At 40.1% G+C, this 22,730-nt stretch overlaps 1 protein-coding gene across 3 annotated transcripts in view; it reads left to right on the top strand.

The window, feature by feature from the left end:
• Window positions 1-22,730, top strand: part of CALCRL (calcitonin receptor like receptor) — a 64,113-nt gene that overhangs the window by 2,596 nt on the left and 38,787 nt on the right. Inside the window, exon 1 of one of the 3 annotated variants that reach the window (XM_066189517.1) lies at window positions 11,027-11,064. The exons of 1 other annotated variant lie outside the window; for it this stretch is intronic. In XM_066189517.1, coding sequence (XP_066045614.1) covers window positions 11,048-11,064 — 17 coding nt within the window. In that variant the 5' untranslated portion in view covers window positions 11,027-11,047. Of the gene's footprint in view, window positions 1-11,026; window positions 11,065-16,913; window positions 16,943-22,730 lie in introns of those variants that run through there. One more of the 3 variants, XM_066189518.1, reaches the window with a different exon arrangement.

Genomic DNA, 22,730 nt, shown 5'->3' with positions numbered 1-22,730 from the left:
CTGGCTTGTGCAGGAGCTGGGTAGGATTGGGGACACAGAAGTCCATGAAGTCATGCAATTCCAACTGGGCCATGGACATTTGGAAGAAACTGTCATTATTGATGTGTTTTTAATGATAACGGTTATACAGGGATATTTAAAAGAGGTTTATCTAGTCACTGCTATAGTCAATGTTGAACATAAGCTGTTGAGGAAATTTCTCCCATCAGAAGTCCAAGTTCACAGTTAGGAAAACAAAGCAGGATTTCTCCTTAAGAGTTGTTCCCATCTGTTGCCAATGTGTTTACGATGTTTTTGATTTGGTACCAAAATCCCTTCAGTGCTTCTGACCAGCTGCTGCTCCTGTGGCACACACACAATATTTGCCTTACCTCGGTGCCCTGGCCACCTCTGCTCTGCCAGCCTGGGTAGCTCTGCCTTTGAGTTTCATGTGCAGCAGTTTCCTCAGCCAAGCCTTGCACTTATTGAAAAGAGTCTTTAGTTGCTTATAGAACGGCTCTGTCCCTGGGAAGTATTTTAAGTGTTTGGTGTTGCCAGTTGTCAGAGCTCTGGAATTAACTATATCCTTGGTACCGTTGTGTTGAGGAAGGAATGAATACTGCTACTATCCAAACAGATGTGAGTTGGCAAACAAAAAACTTTTACAGTGTAAAATAAGTGTGTTTTTATTTGTGTTTATGTGTATTAGACATAACATATTTAGTATATTATTTCTACATATAGCATAGGCAGGTCCATTTCGTGCTAACTTCCATTATTGCCAACGCAGCGACTAAAGAGAGAACATAGGTTTATAAAGAAACTTTCAAAGTCAGTTAACCCTAGAGCTCATCCTTTGTTTGGAAGACTGGGAATCGCACGTGCTAATATTCTGAGTTGAATACATCTGAATGCTACATCTTTCTAACGTCTAAACAAAACAGAGAAAGCTTTCTGTATGTGGACACAACCCATTGTTTTTACTTTCTGTATTCACGTTGACAGTTCTGATGTTTTCAGCAAAAAGCTTGCACAAAGAGCAGCAGAAAATAGCCTATTTCTTACCTGTTACCTTAATGGAGAATTCCACAGCCAGTGTGGTACAATAGAAGATCTTATGAAATTGGGTTCCATTAGACCATTTCTCTTCAGCAACACTTTTTGTTCTGTTTTAGAATGTGGGCAGAACTGAAAGGCTAAACTTTCACATTTTCGAAGTTTTGTTTTAACAGTTGTCTCTCATGCTTCAGTCTCCCAAGTTTGTTTATACTGTTTATATTTTCCCAGCAAAGTCATCCTTTTTCTGCCCTAGCTCTGTGCAAACACTTTCAATCATTTCTGCAGTATATGCTGTCCAAAAGTGATTTATTTTGAGTTGCTTTTCTTTGGAAACATGCATTTGAAATGCACTTAACTCGTTGTAATGCACCAAAAAAGATTTTCCATGAGAGAAGCCATGTTCTCCCTTCAAGAAAAGAAATCAGACTCATGTGGTAAATTTGCATGTGTGTCTGAGGCTGTTACCTTTTAGTATATCCTAGGTGTCACTCAAGCCTTTTCTGGCCATATTTAAGTGGTAGCTGACCATTCTAACTGGATTTTAGAAAATAAAACAATGTTGTATTTCTGGATTTATGTCTGAGTCACGCAGGCTACGTTTGAAAAAATATCCCCCAGAAATTAGTGATGATTTTGTTTAATGAAGCCTACACTAGTCTTGCTTTCCATGCAATACCATGAGCAAGGAGCCAAAGAAAGAAATTAGTAAATTTTCTCTTTTGATTACTATGTTCAAAGCCCTTACAGCTATCTCATACACTGTTGTTTACCATCAGCTGTGTTTAGGCTGAATATCTTACGTTCCTAAAAGCTGCACTATGTTTTCCACCTTTTCTTTGATATTCTCAGCTTGAGAACTGCACAACCTTGAATGTTTATATGGGCGTAAAGCATCGCAATCTAAATTACCATTTAGATTTTCTCCTTACTCTTTTCCTCCCCCATTACAGTGGTAAAATCTTCACTATTGATTTTCATAGGTTTTGTGTTATCCCAATACTGACAATTCTGGTAGAGTTTTAGAGTTTCATTAAAGTAAAACAAAGGATGTGCTGAGAACATTTTTGTTATATCCGAACTCATTTGTTTTAGGATTTAAAAGTATTTTTTCCATATTAGTATTTTCAGAAACAATAAAATATTTCACCGAATATTGTGCCCTATAATCCTTCCTAGATAGAAATTTTAAAATTTACTTTTCAGAAATGAGTAAGACCTTTAGACATTATATTTCCTCCTTGTGTGGTTCCATCTATGTGTTTATTTAGTACCCTAAATGGAGGGAAATACTCCACAGCCTTTTATTACTGAAATGGCACATTTTTGCAATTATTATCCTGAAATATTCTGTAGGATGGCAAAATCTGCCCTTTAGCTTCAGTTAGTGAAATCCAGCAGGTGTCACTCTGGGGATTAAATAAGAAATATTAGACAAGCAGAGATAAGCTTTTTTTAGGAGAATGTAGAAGTATTTATTCTAATACATTTTTCCAGAATCATTTTTTGACCAGCCATGCCTGCTTAAGTCTGAAATTTGTTTTTTTAGTTATGTGATTTAATGGGTGTATTCATCTTTCTGTGTGTCCCCTTGAACTTGAAAAAGGACGTTCATTGGTATGGGATTATACAGTCAGAACTTGTACTCACAGGTGACATGACTGGAACATAAAGAGCTGTGACTCAGTTCAACATTGCCATGATGACATTAAAAAAAATGTTTTATCATCTTCTTTGGGGACCAGAATTGTTCTTTTTGTTGGTGGACAATCGTCTTGCACAAGTAATGTGGTTTCAGTTGTGACAAAGTCAAGGAGATGCTTCTGCAAGCGACTTACATATTGAGACAGTCTACAAACTGTTTGTGTTTGGGTTACCTGAAATTGATGTGTGAGGTGGCTGATCATCCAAACTTGCACTGTAGAAAGTTCGGAGAAGAGAGACTTTGCTGTGTGTCACAGAGTTTCAAGTAAAAATCAATGATGAAGTTTTTGGTGTGGGGGAAAAAAGGTATCTAGCTTATTGCTTAGTGGATATTTAGGGAATGATGTCCTAATGTTGTATTGTGGTGCATTTTTACAGGAGTGTTGAGCTCCATATTCTGAGAGCTTCATCTTGTGTGGAACGGGAATGCGATTGTTAAAAATTTGTGGGTTTCTAGATGGGATTGTTGTTTATTTCCCAGACCATGTTAATGCCACCTTAAACAGAAACAAATACCTCAGCAGGCAGCTTTGGAAGGCAGTCCACAAATACAAGTTTCTCTTTAAATGGAAAGACGCTTTTTTCCAATAAATACACGCAGACATTAATGTATTTTTAAATATGCGGATATATTTTTACAGATATATATTTTATATGTTTATTTTAAAAGTAATCTCATTCTAAAACTTGTAACTTCAGCCTACTTTAAACAATCCGGTTTCCTTTCTCTCACTTCTTTCTCCTGTCTAAGCCCCCATCCTGTTCCGTTTTTGATTCTATTCAGCTTCCTTTCCTGTGATGACTCTGAGTGAGTCACTTTGCCAGGCATTAAGAATGTGGCTTGACAGTATTTCCAAAAGCTTATCCTACACTGGCTCATGCAGATGAAATTAACCTCTGCCTTATCCTTCCTCTCAGAGAAATGTCCGTCTTCACACGTCCAGTTTCTTGGAAGGGGAAGGTGGGGGTGGGAACCCTTTCCATAAATGACCGTGTTGAACTTCAGAGCCATGTCTCCTGCAGAGCGTGCGTACCGTAACAAAGCATCGGGATCCTCTTTAACATTGATTTAGTGTGTTCTGGGGAAAAAGTTAGCTCCAGCAAGTCCAGGAAAGCCAAATTAAGGCTCTTTCCTGAGCGCTATTCAAGTGCTCTCTGCGTGGCCACCACCGCTCGTTCTTCATTCCTTATAAAATGCGTTGTTTATCGCATTGAAATGCGTGGAAGGCCACCGGGATTGCGCTGGGTTTGTGTGTGGCTGGCAGCAGTGGGGAAAAAAGCACGTGCTAAGTAGGCACTTAAACACTGAACTGAGTTGCAGCCTTTCTTGTGGTTATGTTCGTGCCAGCGTAGTGTGGGGCTTTCGCCGGAGGGTTTGTTTGGTTTTTTTTTTCCCTTTGTTTTGTTTTGGGGTTTGGGTTTGTTTGTGTTTTTTTTTCTTTTTTGCTTTTCTCTCCCGTTTTAGAAGAAGTGGGTAAAGAGGGATTAAAAAAAAAATGTTTCTAATCTGTTACTTGTGTATGTGCATCAGGAAATGAAAGCCTTTCTGCTAAAAATAAACAGGGAAAATTATAGTCCTAGAAAAGAAGAACTTTGGAAACCAATATGCAAATGAGAGTAAGAATTCCCATCAAGTTAAGCTCTGCTGTTGCAGTCTTCTCCTTATCCTACAGAACCAGGGGATCTCACCTTCCATCGTTTTTCCTTAGGGGAGGTGTGAAAGTTTGTATCAGGTGTAATTTTCTGTGTGTTATGTCCTAAGTGCAATTAACATTGCAACAGATTACACACCAGTGAAAATAGATTTTTTTTTTTCGTATCTATTTGCTATCACAGCGTAGGCTTTATCTAAAACAGGAGTAATGGTTATAATTGGAAGCTCAAACAATTCTGTCTGGAGTACAGTTGTGTTCATTTGAAACTATTTTTAGTCTCTCATTCTGGAAATTCTTAATTTCTGACTAAAGGAGGTGATCTTGGTCCATCTTGAACTCTTTAAAGTGTCATTATTGAGTTGATCATGGAAGTCACAGCACCATCCTGTAAGAGCCTTTTGTTCCCCCAACCCCACGTGCTGGATGTGCTGTATCAGCATTTGAGAGTACCTAGAAAAATCACTCAGATGTTTTTACCCTTTCAGCACGACCCACTGGGATGGCTGCTGGGCCTAGGTCTTCTTTTCCTTTTTCTCCCTCAATTATTTCAGAAGAGCTTGCACAAGTAGAGCTCTTTCTCTCCAGAAGATCCCTCTTCTGAAAATTGTTGGTGCAATCCGAGGGAAGAATTCAGACAATGCAGTTTAACTGGACACTTTTTATTTAGGGCTGCAGGGATAAAATAGTCTGCTGACATGCTAAGCTTTTCCTAGAGTCACATTACAGACCAGTGAAGGACATGGCAGTAATTCAGGGTTTGTTGGAAGGCTGGCAGAGTTCTTGTGCTGTCTTTGCGGGGGCACTGGGGCACCGGAGCATGGCAATGGCTGCTGCCACCTCCAGGGTACACAGCTGCCGCGTGGCAGCACCCAAAGAGCCCTGCTTCAAAGCAGATTTTAGGGACCAAAACCATTTCTAAGTCAGCACAGGCAAGGGGAGAGAAGTTTGTGTGGAAATTTATGTTGTCCAATGAAGAAGGACTGGCATGACAAAGTTATCAGTGATAATTCAGCTTCCTCAGGGAACGCACACGTGCCAAACCAAAGTGTTCAAAAATAGCATTATCCCATACAGGAATGTGGAAATTGTTAAGCCAGAGGTTTAGTTTGTTTAGTTTATTTTTACAATTTCTTTATCCCTTGTGTTTCGTAGAATTCTGAGCTTTTATATTTTTAAACATTTACAGATTTTAAGCAGGATGCTGTCCAGCTCCTCCTTCCTTGAGTACTAATTAACAGTAAAACAATGAAGCCTGGTAGCAAGGAAGACAAAATGATGGAAGGAATTAACAAATGCACAAAGGAAAAAACGAAAGTCTGAACCTTAAAATGTTGGTCCTGTAAAATAGAAAAGTGAACTGAACAGTTCAGTAAAGGGAATGATGTTTGCTTTAGCATGACTCTTACTGCACAGGCAAAACTCAGTCAGGTGTCCTGTGGTCAGTCAGACCTCGATAAACAGATTCCTTTAACTGGTGAGAAACCACTACTTGCAGTTATGTCTGTGACATGAATTCACAGTATGGTTATGAAATCGGTTGTCTATTCAGTATTTTAATTAGATAGCAAAACCAGAGTGGTTTCAGTCTGTGGTCTAGTTGAGGTGTCAGACACTGCAGTGCTAAGTTAGCTCACCTTTCCTCACAAAGAGAGCAGGTGAAATACCCAGTTGTCACACGTGGAGGATCTTTATTACCACCCTTCCTCTTCCTCTGTGGAGCAGAAGGATACCTCCTATGTCTTCTACGTGTATTGTCTAAAAGACTCCACCATCTCTCAGTATTGAAGCCTATGATATTTCCATTATTCATCCCTGTTGTTCCTGTAATTTGCCCCTCACAAGTAAAAGGATTCTGCTCTCTTCTCAATTTACAAATCATTAAGGCACTAAATATTTTTATTTGCCTCATTCAAGTTCCGCAGAGGTGTGGGGTTGTTGTGCAGCTCTGCACATGCAGCGAGCAGCCCAGGGGTGCCAGGGCCATCTCCTCACCCCCAGGATGGGGCAGGATTTGTGCACGTGCAGTCCCACGTTGGTTCCTCTGCATCCGCTATTAAAAAAAAATTGCTGAATGACAGTAATAGCGAGGAACAATGGGCTGTTACAGGATGTTCAGGCAGGGTCATTACAGTATATTTTCTTGTGCAATCTTGTTATGGACAAGATTCATATTTACCAGCTTGTTTTATTTGTCAGCACCCTGTTATTAATTGTTGGTGTAAGGCTATGAACTGCTCATTTTATAGCAAAGGTCAATTTAATGAAATGACTTTTTTTTTTCCCTAATAGCTCTGTGGAGAGCTTCTTTTCAATATTTATAATAAATTTATGGGGTTTGTGAGTATTGGGTATTTATTTATCATCATTGGTAATGACACAAAAAAGGAGTCAGGCATTCTTTTCGCCATCGAACCGCAAATTAGCCTTAATATACTTAGCAAAATGAAGTCACAGATTCTTGTGATGGGGTTGTTGTGTTGGAAAATTTAGGAAGATCATTTAAAAAAAAGTATATTGCTTTCAGATGCTGAAAAGAAAGTAGCTTATTTGTAGTGGTGCTATTTGACATACAGAGTATTTTCCATGGTTTCCAACACTTGAAATCCAAATGTTCAGTTTGATTTAAAAGGCAAAGATGAAAAATAGTTCCTAGTTGAAGCAACTGTGGACTGTTTCCATGTGTGGTGAAATTAACTCTCTCCCTGAAAGACAGCTAGTAATGGGCACAGTTGCAAACATTTGGGAAAGTTTCCAGCTGATGTGAAATAAGGACTTTAAGAGAAGATTCAGTCAGATTTGGGAAGGCATGAATTTGGCATTGGGATCCAGGAATTAGTAGAATGGACAGAAACCAGTCCACAGGGATTCGAGATGCTGGTGAAAACTGCATTTGTTTTTGGCATTGCATGAAAATGTTTCAGTTTTTTATCGAGACACACCGTTTTCTTAGATGTGAAAATGGTTTGTCTTTGTGGTCTTGGAATAAACACAGCCCGATTTGGAATCCTGAGCTCTATTTGTGTAAGAGAGTCTGAGGAATGGAAAACTGAGGGTACTGTAGGTCAGGGCCGAGGTTAGCAGGGCTGTGAGGGGAAGTCTGGCAGCCGAGGATCCCTCCTCTGCAGGCCAGCAAGGGCGGGGAGCTGCCCAGGGCAGGGATGCTCCTGTGAGCCTGTCACAGAGTGAGGGACGCATCCACGGACACCAGGTGACAGTGGGTGAGACTGGAATTAATGCTGCTCCTTGTAAGCTTTTGTATGCTTTTGTCCGGTTTGACAAATGGCTCATTAGAGACCAGTCGTTTTTCCTCAGCTCTCTCCGACTCCTTTTGGCTTTTGAGTCTTCAATCCTACAAAATCCTTGAAGCTGCAAGCAGCACGCTTACCAAGTCCTCATACTTAGTGGGACTGTGTGGATGATGCTCAGAGCACGAAGCAAGGTCAAAGGTTTGCAAATTCAGCAACAGTCTAAAAATGAGGGGCGGGGGGGAAAGCTAGGGATGAGCAGGAAATATTGAAGAGTAAGTATGTGATGCTGAAAATGTCTTGTGCACTGGGTCAACAGCACTCCTACTTTTGAAAGGTGAGATACAGAGGGTGCTCAGTAGCCATTTATCACATCTGATACTTACTTACACTTGTTTAAAAAAAAATAATTAATGTATCACTTGGTATAGGAAGGGCCGTGTGAGCTGCTTAAGTACTGTAAAAATGAAGCAACTAATTAATGCCAATCAACAGTACTTCTGTCTCAATTAACTGCAGCACAATAGTTAAGGTGTTCCTCCTAGAACACCGCATCATCTTATGTAGATGAATGCAAGCAGTTTTATTGAACGTAAAAAGCTCCAAGAAATGTATGTGGAATTCCAGAATCCGTTTGTAACTTCTTTAAGCAAACATTTAAATACTTAGAATATTGAACGTAACAAGGGGATTACAGGTGATGATTTTTTCCATGAGCTGCGTTTTCCTACAGGGTGACCATGTCAAAGGGCAGTAGTTTTTTGGGTGAATATCGTTCCAGTAAAGGGGACCAAAAAGCAGGCTAAGACCAATTTCTTTTGAGTTTCCAGAGGGGTAACCTGCAAGTGACTGCTGAAAATGCTGCTTTCCGTGAGAGAGAGAGAGAGAAAAAAAGATTGTAAGCATACTTTGATAGAAAATAAATTAGTTCCAGTCCTATAGAGAGGAAAGAACTCAGTTTGTCACAGACAGGTAGTTGTTTCCTGACACTGGGCATTTGGTTCACAGCTTCCAGTGTTTGATGATCTCATGGGTCATATGGATTCTGTGTGTTTGGGGCCCTTTGGGCTTAACAGGAAGGTCACCAAGTTATCGAGCAATTTCTCTGTTTGAAGAGATTCAGCTGCCCTTCCTGCACCACTTTGCAGAACCTGAGCTTTCAAAGACAAACTAGAGCTGCTCCTGGGGATTTGCCACAATCTGGACCTTTATTCCCAGCTGAAAAGGTAAATGCCCCAAGAGATGGAAGTAATTATTCTCGATCTGCTTTGTGTTCCTCAGATCCTATTGATTCTTCATCTACCGGAATCTCTGTGTAATAGCCCAAAGTGTCTTCATTCCTTTCCCTTTGCTGCAAGAGTCTTGGACTTACCAAAGCTGCATTTCCAAAGCTGTCTGTAGCCACAAATGTCTAGATAAAGGATTTACGCTTTTCTGCAACCCTCTGGAAGAACTTACTATTCTCTCCCCATAAACCCAGAGAGTATACGTTGTAATAAAACAAAGCATAGAGTATAAGTTGTAATAAAACAAAGCGTAGAAGCAAACCTATGTCAATAACACAAAAGGTGGTTGAGCCAGGAACCTCCTCCCCCTGAAGACCTTTTAACTTATTTTGTCTTGACTGCATGAGAGGGTGGTTTTCAGAACACCTGTTTCTGAGTTGCATCTCTTGCAAAGAAGTGCAAAATATATGTGTGGAAGTTGTGGTTGTGTCATTGTTTTCAGGAATGAAACTGCCTCTAGTTTTGTTGCCAGTATTAGGGAGTAACAGAAGATCAGTTGTTACATTGGCTTTTTTTCCCCCCCTTCCAAAATGTAGCAAGCATGTTATTGTTGTTGCTGATGGAAGATCCATTTTCACAGTCTTCCAACAACTTCAATATTTTCCTTGTTTTGTCTAAGGAAGGTAACCTTTGTAACATCCTGTTTTATTTACCAGCCATATCTGTAAGCTGCAGGAATCCTTCCTGTTCAGCTCACAACACAGTGCTCAAGACGGTCAGAAATCCTTGGTCTTCATTAGAAAACCATTTGGTAACAGCCTGAATAGCACTGTGAGTCCTGTCAGGTGTTTGTTTTAAATAGCACCAATTAATACTTTTTTCAAAACCAGAAAAGGCTGAAGTGAGTCGAATGAAGTCAGTGTTCTCTGACGTCTCTCTTCCCCAAAATTCAGGCTGTACCATACAGTGCACTGGTCAGAAATGGGGACAGTTTTGTGACTGGTCCCTCTCTAAGTTTACACATTTCTGCAGTTCCTCCTCTTTTGCTGGAGTCGGAATCCAAGCACAAAACTACTGTGGAAAAAGGCCGGTCTTGAATTTTTTCTGGCAGACTTATAACCTGGGAGTATCTAAAATATCATCAGAAAGCCTGTTCTCACGAGAGTCCTGCCCAGATTTCCAGCAAATCTGGAACATTATCCAAGGAAGTGTAGAAACCTACACGATGACACAGTTACAGCGGAGCTTGTGGCTGAGTTTCTTTGATGTGGCGTGGCTTTGTTGGGTGTGCGGTTTTGTTGGTTGTCTTTTTTGGCTTTTGGGTTGAATTTTTTTTTTTTTTTTGTTTGGTTGCTTTTCTTCCTTTGTCACTTTGTATAAAAAGACTTTTGCATAATTTTAGCTTGTTTCTTTGTCCCCTTCCCTTGTTAATGTTTTTGGGATTTTTTTTAAATTCAGATTGATCCTTTTCCATTCTCTTAGAAATAAGTGTTATCTATCTATGAACAAGAGTCTGTTAGATTGGAGAATGAAGAGATTTTCGCATAATGAATTATAGAACCAGTTCATACTAATTTTCTAATTAGAACTGGATTGCTAATGAAGAGTCACTCAAATTAGTGGGTGGATATTATTAAGTAAAATGGGATTTATTGCTTAGCTTCAGGTAGATTTAGTACAGAGTTTTATGCTAGTGGTATATCAAAATGTCCTTTTCCACAAATCTTTTGTAGATGTACGTATTTCGTAGCTTGACATGGTTCACTCCTTAGCTCTGAAATTGCTCAGGATGTGCAGTGCATGCAGAACTAATTGTGGAGAAGCAGAGCAGGCTGTTTGCTGGGCAAGGTGAAGCAACTGTCAGAGCTGTGGCTGTGCTTGTGCTCACCAGTAATTAATTCCATGGCCTGAGCAAGAGCGCTCCAAGACCGTGTTATCATCCCAGCACAATCCTGCCAAGCAGCTGGTGCTGCTCCTTGTTTTTGTTTTGTTTTTGGTTTTGTTTTTGTTTTTTTTTCTCAGGGAAGTAGGATTGAGCTCACTGGAAATGTTTTTGGTCTTTCACTGATACAAATCAGTAAACATAATCATTCAAAGAAAAGCACATTTGCCATACATTACCTGTGTGGACAAATACATGTTTTCCAGTGGTGACTCCTATTTATGGTTCCTGCATTTTGTAATGGGTAAACTAACAAGGTATGTGTGGTTTAAATTTTATTTATTTATTAGCATCCATATTCTCCTTAAAGAAAGTTTGATAATCTGATAAGTTTAATTTAATTAGCCTTTTAGGAGGAAAGTCTTTATCTGTGTGATGAATGTGAGGGGTAAAAGCACTGGTCTGCATAACTTATGGCTACAGAATGGTTTAGGGTGCTCTTTTAGAATTTATCATTATTTCCTTACAGGTGTTTTGCTGGGGAAAAAATATACTTTTCTAGCACCTACATACTGTTTCAGCAGCTCATGAAGAAATGTTACTGAGATTCCTGCATTGGGTGAGAGACAGGAAAATATATTCACTTCTGAGGGTGAAAATCCAGCTCTTGGTAGACTGTTAGGTGTTTTTGCACTGAGACCTGTACTAGCATCTTCTTATCAGCCTTAATTCAGCAAACATTAGTGAGCTTAGTTTCAAATTGCTCTTACTAGATAAATTATTGTGCCCCTGTGCACTCTGTTCATAATGTGGAGGGGCTTGGAAGACCATTAAATATACAGAAGGCTACTTGGCTTATCCAGCTATTCAGTTCTTGAGGAACTGAATTTGTTCATCGATTCTCAGTCTTTGGGCATCATCCTCAGCACCATCTCACCCCTCCTACTTTAAATTTGCACAGAATTTTTATGTCCTAATGTGCAGATCTGCAACTGTAGAAACAGCTTGTGGAAACCACGTGTCTCCAAAATAAGTCAGGTCAGAGAGGACTTGCTGCTAAAAATCTTGTCTCAAGTCAAGGATGGTTGGATTTGCTGATGAACTTGATTTTGTTTTCTTTTGCTCTTAATTTGTGAGTAGGCTCCTGGCTATTGCACCTAACTGAGTAAGTAGTTTAGCTTTTACAAATTTTAAGTTGTTTCTAGGTAACTTTTATAACATAAGGAGCAGAAATTTTCAGGCTTAAACGGTTCCAAGTGGTCTGTATATGATCATACTCTATGTTCATAGCATGTCCTGTACGTATTTGTACCTTGCAGCTATAGCTTGAGAACGTTGTAAAATTGACAAATGTGCCAGGTTTCCCATGAACTGAAGAAAATGTGCAAATTTGTTTCCAGATACTGAGGTTGAGCTCTTTTCCCCACTGTTACCTTCTGTCCCGTCCTGATGATTTTATTTTTCTTAAGTTTTGAAAAGTTTGTCTCCACAACAAATTGCTCTTCAGACCAATTAATGTTGTGGAAACAGATGTTTTTGATTTGTTAGCAGTGACACGTTGTTTTCAGGGATCAGAATATTTCAGGGGTCAGGATATTCCGTTTTTGTAATGCAATTCATACTTTTCATTTATTTTAGAATACTTAATGTTCTTTCACAGGTGTAATTGAGTTGCAACCTTTATAATCAGGGAATGGGATTTCCCGTCTTGAGTCAGATACAGGCCAGTGAGCTTTGGTCTCCTCCTTTTGATTTCTGTATATACCCTATGCATGGTCCTTCCTGATGGGGAAAAAAAAAAAGTAAAAAAGTATATGTCACCTTAAGAAACTGATTTTTTTTTTTTCAGTGACTTGTCTACAGAAAAAAATAATTTCTCCTTAATTATCTTGGGAACTACTTAGTACTCTGAGACTCACATATCTCTAATCTAACTACACATTTAGCTAACAAAGATAGTATATACTGTTACCCAGACTTGACTGAAAGGAGTTGAATGAAATATTTTTAGTGTTTATGAAAGCTGTATGCTGCACTGTATAAAGTAACACAGTATTTTTATAATTATCAGCCATTAATTGTGTTGACTTCCTTCTCCTCCTAGAATTAGCACAGAAAGGAAGGCACGCTTGTGTTTTGTTTGAGGCCTTGATCAACAACAACTCCCTAATTTTCTTTTTTACTTTACTAAACTTGTGGCTCAAACAGAGTCAGATTTTGTCAAAGTGACAAAATTTTCTCAGAGTGACAAAATTCTCATTTGCCTATTAAGCGTTTACTAAGAGTACAACTTCACTTCCCCAGGAATGGTGAACTGTGCACAAAGACCATTTGAACATCTGGGTTGCTGAGGGCAGGGCCAATACTCACCGCTTACTCAAACTTTGCTTCTTCCTTCATCAACAAGAAATTGGATTAATAGTGTGAGCATCAAGCATTCTGCATTTTGATAATTTTTGATGCCCTCAATAAGCTGGTTGCATTTCAATGACTGTGTTTTGCCTCCTGATAGTGTAAGGGCCAGTGAAGTATGGAAAGAAAAAAATGAAATAAAATCACAGTTTCTGTAATGAAGAAGCTTCTCAGGGATGAGCCACGATCACACCCAGGTTTCTTCTGGGCAGGGAGGGCTGACAAGCCACGAGCCACTTCAGGGGAGTAACCCTGCAGAAATGACATGGAGCAGTCAGTTCCCAACGTGAGAAACAGCACAGGGAGAATGATAAATGTGTGAAGACTCACATTTGTCGTTGTCTCAACAAGCCTGTCTCCGCAGTTAAATTAAAAGACCCTAATTCAAATTAACTGCCTGGTGTACCAAAAATGAGAGAACTTAGAGATTTTCACGGTTTTAAACAGTTTGTAGTTCTTTAACTGTTGCATGGGACATTAATTTGTCTTAAGAGTGTAAAGGTTTGCCTCTAGAAATTTTAGATTTTTATAATTTAGGCAGTTCAGCTTTCTTACTTTTATAAGCTTCAGTACAAATAGGAAGTAATGTGCAATAACACAGAAGTTATTGAAGCATTTCATCTCTTGGACATAAATTCTGAAATCCGGAGCTCAGATACTGGCTTTCTGCAGTCGTTGCTCAGTTGTCCCTCTGGGGGGGTGTAGATCCAGCTAGGACAAGGAATGCTAACAAACCTTAGGATGTAGCAGCAAGTACGTCATAGCCAGTTTTGCCAAGGAACTAATCCAGTCCCACAGTGATCATCTCCACCTAGGTCACAGTCCTGCAGGAGAGAGGATGTTGCTGAGAGAAATGCATTTGGGCTGTTTGATGGTAGAAAACAGAGGGACGTTCACAGGTTTTCAGTGAGAGTTTAATACAAACTGGGTGGGGTTTTTTCTTGTTTGAATTTTGGTTCGGGTTTGGAATTTTTTTTTTTTTTTTGCCTTGAAGCCTAGAACAGATTGTCATAGAGAAAAATTCAAGTTACACTGGTCAGAGGTCAAATACAAATGAAAGTGAAGTTAGAAATAGGCTTTCCACAGCCTACATTATGCAAAATGTGAAAATGGTTTTTCCCAATAAATCTATTAGTATTACACAGTGTATCTTTCAAAGCTCACTACCTGAATATATTGAGAAATAAAGATTTAAAGTCATCATTTGATTTTTATAGAGTAGGAACCTATTGCCTAAAGTGCAGTATCTTTCATAAAGAGAACATTTTTAACAGCTAAAGTGGAATTATAAGAAGACTCCATGAGCACACAGGGCGGTAATGAGTGATGTTCCTAACACAATCCACACGGTCCTGGCTGTTGGCAGCTGCATTGTTAGGCTGCTGGCTGGGACTCAGGATATCCCTTTCTGCTTCTCACAAAAATCTCTTGGGCCCTTAATTTCCAGCTGAACAGTCACCAAAGGTCCATGGAAGAGACCTTGAGCAAATCTTAGACCTCACAGAGCAATGCGGATGCACTTTATTTATTTATTAGTGTTTAGTGCTTGTTCTGTTTGGGCTTTTCAGCCCTTACAGATGTGGTGAAAGTACTTGAGAGGGCTTAGTGATCGATTTTTTAAGGGACTATCTAGATCCAGAGCCTCATCTTTAGGCAGAATAGCATTTCTCCTTGAGTGTGTGAATCTCTTTGTCAAATACTGTCTCTACAAAGATGCGTTTCTTTTGAGCTCCTTTGGGAAGCAGAGAGGGGTGCTGGTGTACCGCTTTTGTAAGATAGTACCTTCAGAGCTGCCATTTTTAGGGCTGTTTGGCAAAGCTCATCAGTGTCAATTACAGCCTCAGTAACAAGAGTCTAAGCTCAACAGAGAATGATATTTAAGTAAAAATGATCTTTGATAGGAAAGAGTACCGCCCTTTCCTCCACCTCCTCTCTGTACTTTAAGATCACTTGACTCTTTTGGTCCTTAGACTCTGGGAGGAGCCGTTTCCTGCAAGGAGGGCTGTGTAATCAGGGCGAGTTAAAGGCAGCCCACAGTGCTCATCCGTCCTGGTCACTGGGACACTGCAGTCACTGGGAAACGGCTCAAGTCGTCTTTGCCAGGATGCTGACAGCCCTGCTGAGGCCAGCTTTCAGCTCTGTGCTGGGATCTCACCAAAGATTCTCATTGTGCTCTCCTGGCTCTTGTTGGGGTTTCTCTAAAGTTGGACTTAGCAATGTGCCCTTTATTTGCAGTCCTTGGAGGTGGCCCAGTGTGTCACCCCCTTTTCTCAGGCCCTTTGTTTCTGAGTTGTTTGATTCTGCTCTGGGCATGTTATGATTCAGTGACTTCAGTGAAACTGAACAGAACACAAACATGCTACGTGGTTTTTTTTGTTCTCCATCAAATTTTAATTTTGATTTTTTGGGGGTTTTTGTGTGTGTGTGCTTGGTTTGCAGGGGCTGGTTGGTTTGTTTGTTTGTTTAATTATTATTATTATTCCTGTTCTTTCAGCTCAGCTGTTTATAGGGAAGCCACTAATAGGGGGAGGGTGTGTAGCGTTCCATGTTTGGGGTGGGATGGGATGACCCAGCGTTCTGGCACCTGCTGCTTCCTGAGAAGCCCAATAAGCCTGGCTCAGCCCTTTTGGATACAGCAGATCCATCGGGGCCAGGTTTGCCAAGTGTCTCTTAGACCCGCAGGGCATCTCAGAGGGCAGGTGGAGCTCTGTGAGAGGCAGGGAATTTAGCCTTTGGTCGTGATCTATCTCCTGAGCCACACAGGATGCGAGCAGTTACAGCTGAGCGCAACCGTGGTGTAAATGGAGCTTGTGCTGGAGACTGATTACCCCAGCAGCAGTTTGGAGAAAGCAAAATGAGAGACAGAGGTTTATTTCTAACGGTTTTGTGCTTTCTGCAATATCTCTGTGTGTTGTTCACCTTTTGCTGTTGTAAAAGGTCAATTAAAAATAAAAGGGATGGTCCTGATTAGCTGGGCTGGTCCATTTCCACTGCACCAGCATCTGTTGTGGGTGTCCCTGGGGTATTTTTTTGGAGAGGAAAATAGTTGATGGTGCTGGTACTTAAAAAGCTCAAGTTAGCTTCTGAAGTTAACACCCATTCAGTTCCTTTGTTTTGTTTGGAGTGCAGAGATTTGAGCATTCCTTGATGTACTTCGACCACTGTGAGTAAATTTCCCCAATTAAAAGGACCGTAGAGTTGTTCAAAATCACTTTTAGTTTGAGTGTTTCAAAATCTAAATGAAGGCTTCACCCTTCTGTCTGTAGATTTTAAAATTAATCCTCATAATGATAATTATCAGGTTTTGAATGTGCTGTAGTGTTAAATGGATACCTAGTGTTAACATATTACACATGTTGTTTTAATGTAAGTTGTATTCTATTTTACATTGTAGTATTTTTCACATTTTTTGTCTAGGAATATGTTCTCTGACAAGTAATTTTCTCATGGTTCCTGTCCTTCTTTAACATCCTTTTCCTCTGTCAGGATGGCTTGCTTAAGAGCTGTGATTGCTTTGTGATTATGTGTAAAAGAGATTTCCAATTCCTCTTGGGTTTTTATGGGAGTAATGAAGGAATCAGGAAAATCAAATGTGACTGATTACCAAGAATGAGACATTTCAGTCACCTTTATCAATGGCTGTCTGTTGCAGGGGACTGTTACTTGGCAGGATGTGGCACTCCAGTTTCACTACCCCAAGTGGATAATCTCCAGTTTCCAGCTGGGAATTGCAGGTGGAACATGATGTGGAGCTTTATCAGTCTGGTTATTGAGGCAGAGCATGTAAGTCCTTATTGAGGTGGCTGAGAAAACTGATCTCCACAATGCTGCTAAATGCAGTTCAGTCTGTGGGTGAGTGCCTGAAATGGGTAGCAAGAAGTTAGAAGGGGATAGAGCTGGAGGCAGGAGGTCACCTTAGGTAATGGTTCCTTCTCAGCATGGGAAGAGTCTCCTTCATGTTTCTCAGGAGCAAAGAGAATGTTCAGGTAGATTGTCTCACTTGGGTTACACTTAGCTCTGGGAATTCCTTGTGGGAGGTGAAAAACTGGTGTAGATGATAAATGGCTGATAATTTCTTAGCAGAAATACTGGTTTATATTTTCCTGACTTTTCCTTTCTCTGGGTTTTCTCTTAACCCAAGGAATTTTGCTCTCTATTTGAAGTCCTTCTGGTGACAATCCCAGCAGAAATGAATGATAAATCCATTGCTTGTTGCTGAATGGATATTTAAACCTCAGTTGTAACACAAGTGATGGTGGGCAAATCACTTAAATTCCTGTCTTTATATTTCTTCAGCACATTAAGGGTTTTGTTACTTATGGCCTTCAAAAACTGTCAGGTTTTGTACACTTCTCAAAAACTGTAAATCCAAGCGGACTGATCCTAAACACTGCACTTTCTCACTGGTATTCACTCCTACAGAGAAGGAAAATTATATCTGTATGAGAAGCTGAAATTTATTTATATTCCGCAGACTGTCTGTCAGACGTGAAGCTGGTTAAAATACCTCCCACAATAGATATGTCTGCAAGAGCCACACATGGCTTAAGAATTCTTTCACAAAGCCCTTACTGAATATATTAACTGACTCTCAACTCTGAGTTGGGATTTTTTTTTTTTAACTCTTTTGCTCCTGTCTTCCCTTTATAGTCTTTTTTGGTGCTTCTCTGTGACCTTACAGGAAAAAATGCATTGAAGGGCTGCTTTTTATGATTTTGTTGCTAGAACTGAAACCATTTTCTTCACAGGGCAATGATTCTGCATTTGGTAGCATTATATATTTTCAGTAGCTGACTTGGCTCCCCGATTTGGATTAGACTGAACTTCCCATCAGTTTGGTAGTCTGATTCCCAACAGATGCTTTTAGGGTCGTATTTCGTGTAATGTCTGACCCTCAGAGATGACCAGCCAAGTGGGGTTCAGAGTTCAGATCTCTGGGTGATGGCCACTTCAGATTTAAAGTTCTCTGTTCCTTAAAAACACTCATCAAAAGTCTCTTTCTGTTCTCCAGAGCTTTGTAAAGTGGTGTAACGAAGCAGCGTGAGGATCAATAATGACTTCAAAGATAGAAGTTGGTGGCAATGACATGAGGGCGGATTTACTTACTCTGGTGGTTGCAAATGATGCTTTCTGATAGCTCAAGACCTTACTGAATTCATATTTGGGAAATTACGTCTTTTAGAGTAGGAAACCCAAATACGTGTAAAGTTGTCAGTGTCCTCCTTGATCAGGGTCTGCATCTAATGCATTCTGTGCTTGGCTTAGACAAAGCCACAAGTACTTTGCTTCTTGGTCTATAAAACGTTTATGTGATATCTGGGGTAACTAAAGCCATCAGTGAAGTGCCACTAGTTTTGGAGTGATGTACAGGAAGTGTTTAGCCCTGCACAGCCAGTGAAGGCTTGGGATATCACAAGGGAACACCAAGCATAAAAATGATTGTGTGATTTCTGTGCACTATACTCACCACTGATCAGTGAAAACATAGACTTGTGCAGTACTTCTTTTCTAATACTGTCTTGAGAAAGGGAAATATGTTTACGGGTTGGGGAGGAAACCAACCAGGCTTTATTCCTGCAAATCTGTATTTCCTTTGGAATCCTGGAGGAGTTATGGCAATGAGAGCTTACCCCATGAAATGTTACCTGTTCTTTGGGTGGTGTAGGCCTGTATCAATAGCCAGGCATTTTTGCTTTCAAAAAGTCACTGACAGGGTCAGTAAGATATGTGCCTGTTATGGAATTCATCTGCCAGCAAGACCTGCATCCAGTTAGAATTTAGTACAGAAATGCTGTATCTGTTGCCTTAATATAGCTCCTTTGGAAAAACAGCCAGTTGTTCTTTGAGCTTCAGAAGAGAACACAATTCTCTCTCCAGCATATTTGCTGATTAATTCAGAATATCTCGTTCATTACCTGCTTGTTTCAGCAAATATCCTGCTCTATCAACAGCAGGAGGAAGCCAATGCAGGAGAAATCTGGATTTCACCAAAGGAAGCTTGGCATGAGCTACTACACGATAGAAATAAATGCAGGAGGGTTTGTTGGGGTTTTTTGTTGTTTTTTTGGGTTTTGGTTTTTTTTTTTTTTTTTTTGGTGTCTGAATGGTTCCCTCTCATGGAGTCACTTGAGTGATGTTGTTTCCGTTGGCTCCAACATGTCAAGGCCATTGATGATGAAAGTTCTGTACCGTTTTTCCTCATTGCTTGGAAAATTGTCTCTCCCCTCCCCTCCCCTCCCCAACCAAATCTCTGCCAAGCAAGCAGCTGTGAACAAAATATCTCAGCAAGATGAATTTGAATTTTCACATGCTCTGTGGAGCAGGATACACAAGTACAGCTTTGAGAGGGTCACAGTTGAGGGGTGCAAGTCCAGAATCTCTGCAGGTGCATGAAATGGATGAGCCTTTTGAGGTGTCTTATTAAGTTAAAGAGTACAGGAAAAAAAATTACAAATGCATGCCAAGTGCATTTCTTAGTGAGTTTTGGTGCCTCAGTCTGAGGGAAGTAATGCCTTCAAGTTTGATGTCCAAGCTGGGTATCAAAGCCAAACTAATGCCTATGAGTTCTGCACTGGTAACTGAGACAGTGACTGGACAATGGCAGGATCTGCTCTGTACGAACTCAAATGACTCTTTTTTAAATTAATTTGGGTAGACATCCTTATAAAAGCTTCCCATCAAATTCCGATGCATTTAGTTTCTGCTAAGGACGTTTTTCTGGAGTGTGAAATCAGTCTGAGGTTTCTGTGAGATTTATTTTTCTCCAGGAAAATAAATGCAGGATGTGAATATGCAGAAAATATGGGCACCTATATTAAAGCCATGTACTATTTTCCATGCTTGCAATGGAAATTTTCATTTGCTTGCAGTTTTGATGAGCTTTAAACTGAGATTTTTCCACTACATTTCCTGCCTTTATATTATTGTTAATATTGTATCTGGAGGGGAGAAAATGTGCTTAAATATATAAATTATGTGCAAATAAAATTTGTATGCAATTCATGACCAGAATAGCTGTGCTTCATGCACATTCCTCTGCTGTAGCTATAGTGCTTGTAATGTTTTATTGCATTTGATATGTAATATTTAATCTTCATTAAGTATCTTCTCCAAGTGAGACTCCAGATCATCAAGGCAGAGATTTTTGTGTCCAGTTTCTGTAATGTTTTTAAAGTTCATAGTATTTCATTTTGGTTTTCATTCAGGTAAGAGAGGGCAGACTGCTGCAAAAGGATATGGAAAAGTCTGTTTTTAATTAAAGGAACACTAATTGGACTTTAGGGACTGCGTGTAAGATACACTGGTCTTTCCCACGGCCACACCCTGAGCATATGATCTTCAACTGAATTCATGGAAACATTCACACTGCTTCCTACAGATTGCAGCTGGCACCGTCTGTAAAACCTCTGCCTCGCAGAGAGCAGGGGGGTTGTGTGATGCTGTGCAGCGCTGAGCTTCACTCTGCAGCTCCCTGGAGCAGAGGGAATGTGTGTGAGGGGAGCACCACACTCGGTGCCAGCCAAATTGTCAGCTCCCCCACCAACTGCTCTTGCTATTCCAAACTTTTCACGTCTCTCACAGCAGCAGGAGCTCGGCAAGCAGGATTTTTTTCAGTGGCGCAGAACAGCATGAAAATGTGACAGGGTGTCAACTGGAGTATAAGGCCAGCTAGACTTGTGCCTGTCCACTTTTCAGCATTGTTACTCTCTAGTGTTTCAAAATGTGAATTAAGAGTTCAAGATGCAATTGCTGGACAAATTTGAAAATTAGAAAAGGCTTAGCTTCTTGCTTTCAGGTAAGGATTATATACAATTTCAGGTGGAAGAAATTTTGCCCAAATGGTATTTCAGGAAAGATACAGAAATGTATCTTTTCAGTTAGTGCTAAAGATTTCTCCTTAGATATTCTTACTCAGACTAAAAGACTGAGCTGCCGTAAAAAAGAAACGACTCTTTTATAAGTAAATGCATATTGACAATGATAGTTCATAAAGATCAACACTCAGGTACGTTCTAGGTGGTTGAAAATGGCATTGCCTGTCCAAACAGTCATAAGTGCCCTTTGGGGGATTGTGTGTAACAAAACAAGTTGAGACTCTCCAGTTTATACTGGTGCCAGTTAATTTTTGCCCTCTGTGTCCAGATCAGAAGAAGGAATGCACTGGGCAAACGCTGAGAGAGGTTACTGCAGCCACTGGGCAGCAGTTTGCCTCTGTTCCAAGGATCTCATTTTGTTAAGCTGGTTAATTAATTGCTTTGATCCTATAATTGACTTTTAAACTGACACCACCTCTACCAAAGTGTTTCCTTCTCCTGGATGTTTCCGCCTTGTCAGAGTTTTGCTTATGTCCGTATTCCTGTGGGTGTGGCAGGGTGCGGATGAAGCTGAAGGTAATTCCCATTTAGAAGACTTAGAAACAACCATGGGTGATACTTTCCTCAGCTTGGCAAAACTAATGTTAACTCAGATTGACAGAAAATAATGCAAAATACCATTAGCTGTAGCATTATCTTGGTACATATCATCTGAAGGAAATGTGGGCAGAGGATGGGAAAACCTTCTATCACTGCCCACTTTACGGCTGCCTTAAGATGATTTCTGCTGCTAATCCGTGAGAAGAAAGAGAGAGCTGTCTCCCTGGATATATGATGAAAAGGCAGGCTCTGGTTATATATGTAAAGAGAAAAGCTTTGGTGGTGTTGTTCTCTTCGAGTATGTGCATCCATGATTTTCCTCCATTAGAGGTGATTCCCGAGCCTTTGCCCTCCTCCCCTGTTGTGAGCACAGGCCCTTTGTCTTTTGGGCCTCCACCGGTGCACATACCAATGGGCAGGTATAGACTTGAGAAAGATACAGAGGGTGATTTCCTTCCATACTGCTGAGATAAAATACCTCTGGTTTAACCTTCCTGAGTCTCACAGACTCCTTTACAGCCAGCACGGCCTGCGTGAGCCCAGCTTGAGCCATTTGCTGGTAAAGGGCCATTCTAGTAATGCTGCAGATGCAAAAACATAGGAAAGATGGGGAATATCTGTAGCTAATTAAAGCAAAGGAGACAAGCTGCAGACCACTAGAATTCAAAAGGTTGGTTTTGGCTGCTGCTTGTTTTTGGCTTTTCTACAGGATGGATTAGTAGTTTTAATAATTTAGCACAGTATAACGTGAATTGTCTAATATTCGAAGGGTGAAATATTCCAGAGCTTGCACTTTTGACTTCTGGCATGTGAAATTTTGAATGTAAGAGGAAATGTTCTGAACTGTGGTTACTTAGGTTGACCTGGTAAAGGCTTTGATGTAGCTGGTATATTATTTAATTTTAAATAAGTGTATCAAGCTGAATTTTTCTAAAGCTGCCTTAAATTTACCTGAAGTTTTTAGACTAGTAAATGCATCAGAAATATCTCATGAGAGAAAATGTTAATATTTGGCATGACATTTCCATCTGAAATTTCATCCTTGGCCAGTGAAAGCTGCCTTGGGGATATTTTAGTTCTCTGTACTGCGTTTTGGGGTTTTGTTTGGTTGTTGTTGTTTGGGGCGCTTTTTAAGTAAAAAAAAAAAGGAGTGCAAC

The sequence above is a fragment of the Chamaea fasciata genome, unplaced genomic scaffold, assembly GCF_029207755.1.
Source record: "Chamaea fasciata isolate MVZ Bird 193981 ecotype frontalis unplaced genomic scaffold, bChaFas1.0.hap1 SCAF_8, whole genome shotgun sequence".
NCBI lineage: Eukaryota > Metazoa > Chordata > Aves > Passeriformes > Sylviidae > Chamaea > Chamaea fasciata.
The sequence above is the reverse complement of the archived record's forward strand: the minus strand, read 5'-3'. Positions and strand labels throughout refer to the sequence as shown.